The sequence below is a fragment of the Juglans regia genome, chromosome 9 (genome assembly GCF_001411555.2).
Source record: "Juglans regia cultivar Chandler chromosome 9, Walnut 2.0, whole genome shotgun sequence".
Taxonomy (NCBI): Eukaryota; Viridiplantae; Streptophyta; class Magnoliopsida; order Fagales; family Juglandaceae; genus Juglans; species Juglans regia.
The window spans coordinates 19,879,462-19,892,088 of NC_049909.1; the positions used below are offsets into that span (position 1 = coordinate 19,879,462).

The window sequence follows — 12,627 nt, forward strand, 5'->3', positions numbered from 1 at the left end:
CGCCGTGTACTGTCGCTTAGCCATTATTGTCGACGGCACAGATTTTGTGCAAAGGAGGTGTCATCTTGTTTTGTATTTAGGTCTCGTGATCAGCTTAACTGTTTGTCTTGCTGCATTATTAATTTATTGGACCTCGGCCTCGGGCATCCTAGTACGGTGGAGCTTTCAAATTATATAGCATTTTTCTTCTCTTTTTTTTTTTTTTTTTTCCTTTTCTTTTTCATTTTGAATAGAAAAATCATTGAGGCAACTGATGTAACTAGCATGCAACCGGCTTGTTGTCATTTAAGAGTTTTTCACCCGTTTCATTTTCTTCTTCTCTACCTCTCTATTTTGTTCCCCCTCTCTCTCTCGAAATTTCATTTTCCCCACCCTCTCTCTCTATTTTGTTTTCTCCTCCCTCTTCCATTTCATATAAAATCAAAATATACTGCTATGAAAAAAAGCGGATCCAAAGAAAAACAAGAGTTAAGATTGGATGTAGACCTTCAAGGAGAAAGGAGGAGGAGCACCTCCATGAGGACGAGGGATAGAGAGATCGGAGGAAAAGGAACCGAAAGAAGGGGCAAAATTGGAAGAGAAAGAAGAAGGACCAAGGTGTCTGCCACCGCGACCACCACCAGGTCTCAAGCTCAGCACCATCGGATTAGCCTGCTGCATACCTTAAATCTTTCGCTCAGATAACATATGAAGATAATCTCAGTTGCCCGATTTAGACCTTGAAGAATAAAGCGAAGGAGATTTAGCTACGCACGATAAAATGATTTGATAATTCTAAAGTTGTCATTTTAGATATTTGATATTATATCATTATTCTCACCAGTTACTATTTACTATCTCACATTCCATACGGGCCACACTATGAAAATAAAAAATATCAAGTGTATAATATGGAATGAATAGTAATTAATGTATAACAAAACATCCTTGCTATCGAGATCTAGAGACAAAATTAGGATCTTTTTGGGACTTCATTTTCCATTTCTATTATCAAAAAAAATTTCGTATTGCATTTAAAAATGCTATGTCCACAGCAGACTTGCTCACACGAACAATACAGTACGCATGAACAATACATACTTTTACTGTGGTTTATTGTGTAATGAGGCCCAAGTAATAGATGAATTTAAATGGAATATTGTATGCTAATGGATATTTGAGCAGATGAAGATTGTTGAAGACGATGGACAGGGATAGTGATAAAAGTGAATATAGGTGTTGTTCGAGGCGCACCTTCCTCCATAACAATTTCAGTTTTCACAATTTCCAGGAATACCTCACACACGTTCCAGACCTCCACTATATGCTCTGCCATTAACTAACTTGGCTCACATATGCCTTACACGTGTTCATCTATAGCTGTAATTAAAATGGCAACAAAGTAAAAAGATAACAATGCATATAACCGACGCTTCGCAACACTGCGTTTTATTCTTTCCGTTTCTCATATCCTATCTTATGGCCCGCGATCTCCTCCAAGCTGAAGCCCAATTTACTGCTTCGTGGGCTTCATAACAGATCCCTTCCCTTTAGAGAACCTGGCCCACCAGGTGGGGATAGTCTTCTCGAAGCCTCTGTAGTGACTCCCACGAATTCTCCTCTGCCGATAGTCCTACCCACTTCACCAAAGCCATGGTTTGAGCTCTGTTCCCCTGTTGACGCATTCGGCGTTTCACCACCAGTTCGGGTTCGGGCTGCACCTCGCCTGTGTCGTTGACTGGAGGAAGCGACGGGAGTGCTTGGATCCGAGTACCCAGCTTCTTCTTGAGACACGAAATGTGGAAAATCGGGTGTATCTTGGACTCCGGGGGTAACTCAAGGCGGTAAGCTACCGTTCCCAAGCGCTGCATCACCCTGAAGGGCCCGTAAAACCTGGGGGAAAGTTTCAAATTTTTCCTTGCAACCACTGTTTTCTGCCGATATGGTTGTAAACGGAGGTACACCCATTCTCCTATCTGAAACTCTCGCTCAGTTCTTCGTTGATCTGCAAACTTCTTCATTCTTTGTTGTGAAAAGTTGAGATTTTCTTTGAGTAGGAGCTTGATCTGTTCTCTATCTTTCAACATTTTGTCTGTCGCATCATTTTGTGAGGTACCCGGAATGTATGTAATGAGCCGGGGTGATGAGTAGCCGTAGAGGGCTTCAAAAGGTGACATCTTTGCTGATGTGTGGTACGAGGTGTTGTACCACCATTCGGCAAGGGGAAGCCACTGAGACCACTATTTCGGTTTAGAGCTCACAAAGCACCTTAGATAACCCTCCAATGCCTTATTGAGGACTTCTGTTTGCCCGTCACTCTGCGGGTGATAAGCTGAGCTATAGCTTAGAGAAGTACCCTGCAGTGAAAACAATGTTTTTCAAAAAGTGCTTAGGAAAATAGGATCCCTGTCTGAGAGTATGACCTTAGGAAATCCATATAGTTTAAACACTTCCCTTAAGAAAGTTTGAGTTACTCCGACCGCTGTATAGGGGTGTGCCAAGGCCATGAAATGGCCATATTTAGTCAACCTGTCCACAACGACCAAGATGACATTAACCCCATGAGAAATAGGGAGACCCTCCACAAAGTCCATAGATATTTCTTCCCAAGCTTGGTTTGGAATGGGAAGAGGTTGCAACAGACCTGCTGGGTAGAGGTTCTCGTGTTTATTAACTTGGCATATTTCACAGCTTCTTACCAGCTCCTTAATATCCTTCTTCATTCCATGCCAGAAAAAATTCTTTTTAGCTCTTTGATATGTTTTTAGAAACCCTGAATGGCCTGCTTCCGGGTTGCTGTGTATAAACTGTAATACCTTGGCTTTAAAACAAGAACTGGGATTAATCACAAACTTCCCCTTCTTTAGGACCAGCCCCTGCTGGATTGTATAACCCTTAGGCAGCTCTAGCTTGGCCTGCCGCTTAGTTAACAATTCCAGCAGCTCGGGTGAGGAGGAATAGCTCGCCTTTAACTCCTCGATCCAATCGGGTGTGGGAAAAGAAATAATGGCCAGCACTCCTGCGTCCTCATCCCCCTTTTCATCCCTTCTAGAAAGAGCATCCGCCACCTTATTTTCCCTTCCTTTCTTAAACTCAATCTTAAAGTCGTAGCCCATAAGTTTTGTCAACCATTTATGTTGTGCCGTGGTTCCCACTTTCTGCTCAAGTAAGTATTTTAGGGCCTGTTGGTCCGTCTTAACAATGAAAGATTGGCCCAATAAGTAGGGCCTCCACCTTTGTACAGCCATGACAAGAGCCAATAATTCTCTCTCGTAAGTGGATAAGGCCAAAGCCTTACCTTTCAAGGCCTTACTGAAATAAGATATGGGCTGTCCAGCCTGCATGAGTACGGCTTCCACACCACACCCACTTGCATCGCACTCAATAATGAAAGACTTTGTAAAATCTGGAAGTCTTAACACCGGAGGTTGAGAAACAGCCCCTTTTAATTGCTGAAAAGCTTGATGAGCTGAGGCATTCCAAGTAAAAGCATTCTTTTTTAATAAGGCTGTCAAGGGGGCAGCTATGAGCCCATAGTGCCGTATAAACTTACGATAATATCCCGTTAGGCCCAAAAAACCTCTCAAGGCTTTTAAGTTGGTGGGAGTGGGCCACTCTACCATGGAAACTATCTTGCTTGGGTCAGCTTTAACTCCTTCACTCTACACTATGTGTCCCAAGTATTCCACTTCTCGAACCCCAAAACTGCACTTGGACAGCTTAGCATAAAGCTGATTTTTTTCTAGAACCTCCAACACTAGCCTTACATGCTCTATATGATCTTCCACAGTTTGGCTATACACCAATATATCGTAAAAAAAAATCAGTACAAACCTTTTCAAAAAGGGTCTAAAAAGTTCATTCATTAACCATTGGAAGGTGGACGGGGCGTTGGTGAGCCCAAAGGGCATTACCAAGAATTCATAGTGCCCTTCATGAGTGCGAAAAGCAGTTTTGTGAACATCCTCAGGAACCACCCTGATTTGATGGTACCCGGACCTTAGGTCCATTTTAGAGAAAATCACGGAACCATAAAGTTCATCCAACAACTCATCAATGATGGGAATAGGGAACTTATCCTTCACCGTCTCTTGATTTAAGGCCCTATAGTCCACGCATAGGCGCCAACTCCCATCAGCCTTGCGAACTAGTAAAACTGGTGAGGAAAAAGGGCTAGAACTGGGTCTAATCATCCCTGACTTGAGCAATTCAGTGACCATTTTCTCAATCTCAGTTTTCTGGTAAAATGGGTATCGGTATGGTCTTGTGGAGATAGGTGGGGTTCCCTCTTTTAATGTAATTTTGTGGTCATGGGTTCTCTTGGGTGGTAATCCTACAAGTTCTGAAAAAACATGTTTAAAGTGTTGTAACAACACGGTGAGCTCTCTGTTTTGGTTTTGGTTTGTGTTTGGGATTGTGTTTGGGTTTGGGACTGTGGATTGTACAGCAGAACATTGGATCAAAACTCCTTTGGGTCCATTCATACTGTTCAAGAGGACTTCCTTTCCTTCCCCAAATGATGGTCTCCCCAAGTAGAGACCCTTTAGCTCAACCAATTTATTTTGCCACATAAATTGCATGACTAACTTAGAAAAGTTCCAAGTTATATTGCCCAGATTTTCCAGCTATCGTATACCCAAAACAGCGTCACAACCACCCAAGGTTAACAAGTAAAAAGAAGTAGTGAAATGGTTACCTTGTAATCTGATTGATGTGGCTGTACACGCCCCTTCACTTGTGATCAACTCGCCATTGGCCACTCGTACCTTGAGCTTTTGATTGGTATTCACCTTCAGCTTTGCCTTCCTGGCAATAGAAGGATCCAGGAAGTTGTGAGTGCTTCCTGAATCCACAAAAAACAGCACCCTCTCCCCACCCATAAAGCCATGGATTCACATGGTATTAGGATTGGGGGTTCCCGTGATGGCATTGAGGGATATTTCCAACTTGGGTTCAGGTTGTTGGCCTTCTTGCCTGTCATGTGAATCAAAACAAATTTCTTCACCCTTATCTTCTTCATCTTCAGCACACCCTTGCAATACATACACTTTTGGAGATTTGCACACATGATTAGGATTCCACTTCTCCTCACAATGGTAGCATAGGCCTCTTTTCATTTTTTCATCCATTTGAGATGAGGGAATTTCTCTCCTTGGTTTGAATTGTTTCTGACCAGCTCCCTGAAACTGACTCTGAGAGTAACTATTCCCTGGAGTGTTTCTGTCCAACCAGCTCTTGCCTGAATGTTTTGAACTAGACAGGTACTCCTCTTGGATTTTGGCAAGCCCAAAAGCCACATTGAGGCTCAAGGGGTTGAACATCCGCACGGGAAGACGGATTTCATCCCTTAATCCAATGAGAAAGCAACTCAGCTTGTGTGATTCAGTGAGTCCTCTAAGTCTGTTTGAGAGGGCTTCAAATTGAGCCTTATAGATGACCACAGTAGACACTTGTTTGAGGCGTGTAAGTGCCTCCATGGGATCGTCATAGGCTGTGAGGCCAAACCTAAGCAATAAGGCTCTAGAAAAGGTGTCCCAGTTTTTAATTTTTCTGTCTCTGCTGCATCTTGATACCATATTAATGCATCCCCGTTCATGTGATATGATGCCATTAACAATCGTTGTGCAGGAGGTGTTTGATGATAATCAAAATAGTGTGAAGTTTTGAAAATCCAACCTGCTGGATCGGTGCCATCAAAGTAAGGAAAATCCAGTTTCACCCCTCTCGGGCCTTCACGCCTGAAATCCTGGAATTCCCTGTCTTGCTGGTTATATGTCTCACGGTGAACTACTTGTGCCGTCTGGTTCGTTACTAAGGTTTTCACCATCTCAGTCAATTGTGCTATGTCTGCACGCATTGCATGCATTCGTTCCTCCTGGGCTTGCATTCGAGTCTCTTGAGCTTCTTGCCGCTGCAACACTTCTTGCTGTTTAGATCTAGTGTTATCAGCCATGAATGAATGTATTTGGATGAATGATTGTAAGGAAATGGTAGTATGAGTAATGGAGAAAATAGAAGAAATAATGAATGGTTGAATGGTTTGGAATAGGATCGTAGACCTGATACCACTGTAATGAGGCCCAAGTAATAGATGAATTTAAATGGAAGATTGTATGCTAATGGATATTTGAGCAGATGAAGATTGTTGAAGACGATGGACAGGGATAGTGATAAAAGTGAATATAGGTGTTGTTCAAGGCGCACCTTCCTCCATAACAATTTCAGTTTTCACAATTTCCAGGAATACCTCACACACGTTCCAGACCTCCACTATATGCTCTGCCATTAACTAACTTGGCTCACATATGCCTTACACGTGTTCATCTATAGCTGTAATTAAAATGACAACAAAGTAAAAAGATAACAATGCATATAACCGACGCTTCGCAACACTGCGTTTTATTCTTTCCGTTTCTCATATCCTATCTTATGGCCCGCGATCTCCTCCAAGCTGAAGCCCAATTTACTGCTTCGTGGGCTTCATAACATATTGTTTAACATCACTCAACTCTTAATCCAGCCTTATTTGATTGATTCAGTGTTTTCTTACTACTCCTTGACTCGGCCTGCTCCTTGCTTCCTTTTGGGATTAAGAAATGGACCCTGGCTTGGGAATGCTAAGAGAAAAAAAACCCACTCAGGCCACCTTAAGGTGGGCTACGTGTAATAAGGCCCAGTATCTTGATGGGCCAACTACAAGCTGGACTATTCAGTTTGCCCTTACTTCAATTTTTACTTCAAACTTTGCTCTTTAATATTATTGGCCTTATTATAAAAGAGTTTGTCGTGATAAAATCACTAATTTGATCATTGTGGAAAAACCACATAAATAATAATTTTAATTAAAAAATACAGATACCAAGTTATTTCTAGAACAAAATATTTACACAAATATTAAATCAAATTATATTATATAAATATCTTATTATTGTGTTCTACCTATCTATCGATTTATAAATAAAATATTTCTGTTGATAATGAATTTGACCAATTCACACAGTTCTATCCCTTTGTGTGTGTATTTTTTTTTAGAATATTGATATAAACAACACATTTTCACAATAATGTAATAAAATAAAAATATTTTAATAAAATATTTTATAAAATTATCCCTTATTTATCATATTATTGTGAAATGTATCGTGAAAAGTGTTGTGTATAAATTATTTTTTATTTTTTTTAAGAATGGTACTACTATACCGAGAAATTCATTGACACCCTGTACCATAGTGTTAAATCATTTTTATTTGTTTTTTTAAAATAGAATAAAAAATAAACAAACATAATACTAAAAAATAAATAACTACAAATATTTAAAAAAGTCTAATCGGTACAAAAAGATGGGTACACTTTGTCCTATCATTTTCTTTTTTTAATGTTTTAACAACTCATTTTTTTGGGATAGGAGGTTGGGGTTGCTGAGCTAAATCTTTTTTTTTTTTTTTTTTTTAATCTTAATTTTTGGCCCCCATCGAAATAGAAAATAAATTGCCACATGGTCCAATAGTATCTCGAGTGTATTTCCATCATTAGTATTCAAAGTTTAGAGAGTAGGTACCGTCGGCGCGTGTTTCGGAAACGAATAAATTCCCGCAAAAAAAACAAAAATACTTTTAAGAAACTAGCATTTTCCTTTTTGCAACTCCTTTTGTCAGTGAAAGTCGCTCTCGCAGCAGTAGCACACGAAACGAAACCAACCCTCTTTCTATGTGCTAAAGCCTCTTTCGGCTCTTCCTCATCTCCATTGTCAACAAGCCCAAGAAGCTCACTGCACCAGAACCTCTCGGTGTATCGCTCATTTTTTCATTTCCAATTTCAATTCTCGATCGCAAAGGTACGATTCCCGCTCCTGCAATTCCACCTCCGCGTTTCGTGCAGAGTTGCCGAATTCGAATTGATCACTTGCTCGCTCTCGATTTCCACCGTATTCGATCTCCTTTTGTAATAACCTATGCCGTGTCAGTCAAGATCGTGGATTCTAATGCTTTTTTTTGTTCGTTTACCTGCCTCCCGGGAAATCGGTTTGCGGTGCTGTTTTTTCTTATTTGTTGCTACCTTTCGATTTTTCAATTGATTTTGTTAGGGTTTCTGAGTTTTGCTTCAATCTATCATTGTTTCCATATCCGATTTCTCTGTTTTGTCTGTTCCTTTACTGGTTTCACCGTGCTTTTCCGTGTGTTTCTGCTTTTATGCTTACATAGACACGAACATAAATACATATGTATTTCTGAAATATTTCAGTTAATATGGAATAGTTCATATGTATTTTTATTTTAAGACGTGCTGGTGATCGACTAGTAATGAAGAATTTTTTAGCTTGATGGTTTAGAAGCTGCTGAAGATTGGATTGCCTAATTTCGGATTCTTACTCTCTAATTGCGGAGAGGAAGCTATATAGTATTGCAGTTGAGTTGAATGGGTGATGGTAATATCAATGATAGATAGGCTGGGAAATTCCGCTATTATTATGATAAATGATATAAATTATGCAGTGCTTTTTTGGTAGTTTGCCATGTAATTTAATTGAGGTATGAGAGGAATGGATTTGGTTCATTAAGGATGGTGGTTTATTAAGCTCCCACGCTTACCTTGAGGGTTGGATTACTCCTTTTGAGGTTGGCGTTTTTGCTGGAAAGTGTTATCACTATAAGGTTTTGGTGCCGATGCATTATCGGTTTTTCCCCGCTTTAAAATCAGGGGCTTGATCATTCTTTGTTTCTTGCTCAAATTCTTGTGCCATATGTTACGCTAGTGGATGATGCTGGACAAAAGGATTGCCTACATTAATTGGGAAAACTTGTATGCTTGGAATGGGTAGCTTATATGGGGTTTCAACTGATTAATTTTCTGTTCTCTTAATGTTTATTGAAACTTTAATAATAAAGAAACTGGTTATGCTGTGTATAAATCTAACATTTATGACTGCTTCTCTCTTATCTGACAGGTTTTGGTGCTAAAGAAGGGGATATGCTTCAACAAATGCGAATGCTGATAAGTGGGCTGTTGAGATAAATCAAACGAAATGGGAGGTTGTTGCTGTTGTTCCTCTAAAGGAACAGAATTGAACACAACAACGGCATATTATTACGTCAGTATAATCTTTTCTTAACATTGGTTACTGTTCCTCTCTCCATTTTGCTCCTTATCCAAGTCGAGAGAAACATGTTGTCTTTATAATACATGCATAATTTGAATGCAATTCTTTGTTGTACCCTGATATACAAGTATGTGTCTTTTCTCTCCCAGTTTGACATTAGTAATTACATCATTTTTTTGATTTTTTTAGACTTGAATAAAGTCAAATCCTCAGATACAAGCTCTTAGTTATCGAATGAAAATCCATTAAATCCTTAATTACAAGATAATTCACTTTGTGTTCGAATTGGAAGATTGCTAAGCATCTTGGTTAAAAGCCCAGACTGACTTATAAAAAAATCCCAAACTTGAAGTCCTATTTAGGACTCTTTGCAAAGCTGATTTCTGCGAGAGTTAGGGCCTGTTTAGGGTTGCGTTAGGAGTCTTAAAAAATGATTAAATAGTCTTAAAAGTTCTTAAATGGAAAAATTAGGTTGTTTAGGTGTTACATATTAATGTACTTTTTAATCTCAAATAAGCTAAAAACTATGTTTGAGGAAAAACATCATTTCTTCAAACGTGCTTTTCTGGATAATGCAGAAGGTAATTTGAATTTTAAAAATGGACAAAAATACCCATACAACTTTCAGATAATTACAAGTTTCAAACTTTGAAGGATATGATCATAATTTTTAAAAAGTCAACTATTCGTCATTTCTATCTAAGAAAGCACTTTTTAAATTTATTTCCAAACAAATTTAACATTTTGAAAGTGCTTTAAACATATGGTTACCAAACAGTAAATAATTTTTTAATAATAGAACTTTTTACTTAAGCTATAAGCTATAAAGCCCTAAAGCCAACTTATTAAAAAAAAAAAAAAAAACCTTAAAGCCATAAGCTATATTTCCCACTGCAATCCCAAACATGCACCTTAGTCTTTTGTAATAATCAAAAGCCACAAGAATATATATGATTGCGTACCACCCTCATGATCTATATTTTTGGTCCTGCTAAGTTAACTTTTTCTGCAGTACCCAAGAGCATCAGAAGAGCATGTACCTCTATCATCTGACCATGGAGGTGCCTCTGTACTCTCTACAGGGCTCCTTGTGGATACAAATCTGGATACATCAATCCCCGACACGTATAGACCACCTCCGGTACCTATGCCATATGATGTGGTTTTAGGGCGTCCTCAAACTCCACCCGTGGCTCAAGAAATTTGCACCAACAAGACTGATGGAGCAGTGCTGATAACAAATTCTGATTCTGTTCAAGAAACTGCTGCTGGCGACACTCTAGAAATTTCAGCAAAGTGTGAAGCTCTGAAGGAACCAGGATGCAAAACGCAAATCAATTTTGAATTTGATTCAGTTAAAGGGGAAGTTGAACTTTCAAAGTCAGTGGAACCTGTTATTTCTGCCTCTGAGGAAGAGGATTGTCCCGTTTGCTTGGAAGGTGATGTCCTTACTGCAACTCCATTCAACATTCAAATGGTTGTTTCTCTTTTTTCTTTTTTCTTTTTTTTATTTGTATGACGTGATGTTCTCCATTGTGTTTGGCAGAGAAAGTTATGTACATATATTTCTCTCTTTTTCCCTGCAGAATATGACGCAGAGAATCCAAAAATCACCACAATGTGTGAGCATGATTTTCACCTTGCATGCATTCTTGAGTGGATGGAGAGAAGTGACGCTTGTCCTGTATGTGATAAGGTCTGCCCCAATTGAAACTTTCATATATTTTGTGATTCGATGAAGGAATTATTTGTCATATGTTCAATACTTAGATGGCTTTGTTTTTCTTACGCTGCAGGAAATGATTTTCAGCCCGCCTATTGTTTAGCAGCAATCAGAAAGTTAAGTTCCAACTCCTTTGCTGTTTGAAAAGGGGTCCGCGCGGAGGTTACCAATCCGCTAGGGTTCTCAGTTCTTTCTCTTTCTGTTAAGTGGCAGCCACGGATTGGCTGTAGTTTGGTTAGTTATATTTTGCTTCTGAGTCATGCCCATTTCCTGAGATGGGTTCTTTGTGCATACATTACATTAAAAAATGAAAAGAAGAAGAAAGTAAATATAGATATGCACGATTCAATCCCCAAGCTCCATTATCCTTTTTTAATGGATTCGTGGTTAGTATTTTGGTCGGGATGACACAAGCAATATTCTTTTGCTTGAGTTGGATTGTAATTATAAGGGATTGCCATGCTAGTCGCGTTTTCTTTTAGTAAATAGGGACAACACCTCGAATTTAATTGAAAAAACAAAGAGAAAAATTACGGTTACATCAAAGCATATTAAGGATACAATCCATAAATGTTTGGTTTAATGTAATTTGTTATGATGCAATAAATTGTAATTTATTTTAATTCATCTCATCTATGAAAATAAACGAGACGAAAGTGTGGTCAGAAACAAGGGCATCATGATGCAAAGTGCAAACCAATGAATTCGTTAAATAATACGTGATAAATAGGATTGAGTTTTATATAAAGAAAAATTTTTATTTGAAAGTCGAAGGGTAAAAGCCCGTTTCCATTTTATCGGTATTGGCCATAACAAGGCTTGATTTGTTTTAGAGAATTTTATAATTAAAATTTCTTACAAACATTTTATCGGGTATTGGACATAACAAGGCTTGATTTGTTTTAGAGAATTTTATAATTAAAATTTCTTACAAATCAAATCTTATTATGTTAATAAAATGGAGGGTGTGCTTTATACACCAATTTCTAAATAGAAGAACTATCTTATAAATTAGTTTTGATCAAAACGAGCCAAAGTAAATATACAAGTTAACTCAACTCATTTATATGAAATGGATTAAACAAGTTGAAATACGTTAAATAGGTTGTCTTCAAGTTAACTCAATAAAAATTAATTATTAAATAAGTTTAAGTTAGTTGTATTGTGTCATCTGTTATTTATCTAGGTTATGTTAGAGTTTTTGTATTTAACCCATTTAATTAAATGGGTCGTGTTCGGATTGACCTATATAAACTAATACTTATAATTTAACATAACACGAAAATATGACTCATGAACACAAATTATCACCTCTAGTTTGATGTTGTAGGATGTTCTTTTATGTTACCGGTTTTATTAAGTTATTTCATAAAATTTGATCTATTTATTTTGGCGAAACATATTTAATATGTAAAAGATTTATATTTAATGTTGTTTGTATTGACATTTTGGATAATATTGATCTTCTATAAACGTCTAATGTTATATATTTCTCTATCTAAATTAGACCATTGAATTGGACCAATTTGAATCAAGAATTAGAAAATTTTTTAATGTAATGTCTCAAAATCTATAGACGATTATATATATATATATATATAGCCCTATATTTATGAAAATGAACAAATTAGCATATGAGAATTTATTTATATATTTTTAAGATATGTAAGTCTTGTTTACTTTTTCTAAAAAAAGTGAGTAAATATAGAATTTAAATGAAAAAATCTACTTTTTAACGGTATGTCTCAATGTTTTTTAAATAAGTACGCAAGACTTGTATATCTCAAAACTGTATCTATCATTATTCTTGACATATTGCCATCAAACA

At 37.7% G+C, this 12,627-nt stretch overlaps 1 protein-coding gene across 2 annotated transcripts; it reads left to right on the forward strand.

Annotated features, from left to right (window-relative positions):
• The first annotated feature begins 7,594 nt into the window (after window positions 1-7,594).
• On the forward strand, window positions 7,595-11,175 carry LOC108997473 (probable E3 ubiquitin-protein ligase RHB1A). Of its 2 annotated transcripts, none has more exons than XM_018973785.2 (5): window positions 7,595-7,813; window positions 8,924-9,067; window positions 10,089-10,515; window positions 10,663-10,772; window positions 10,873-11,175. In XM_018973785.2, the coding sequence occupies exons 2-5, from the start codon at window positions 9,002-9,004 to the stop codon at window positions 10,900-10,902; spliced, it is 633 nt and encodes a 210-aa protein (XP_018829330.2). In that variant the 5' UTR covers window positions 7,595-7,813; window positions 8,924-9,001; the 3' UTR covers window positions 10,903-11,175. The 2 variants fall into 2 exon arrangements, with proteins under 2 accessions (XP_018829330.2, XP_018829331.2); XM_018973786.2 differs by lacking the exon at window positions 7,595-7,813 and adding an exon at window positions 7,823-7,920.
• The last annotated feature ends 1,452 nt before the right edge of the window (window positions 11,176-12,627 follow it).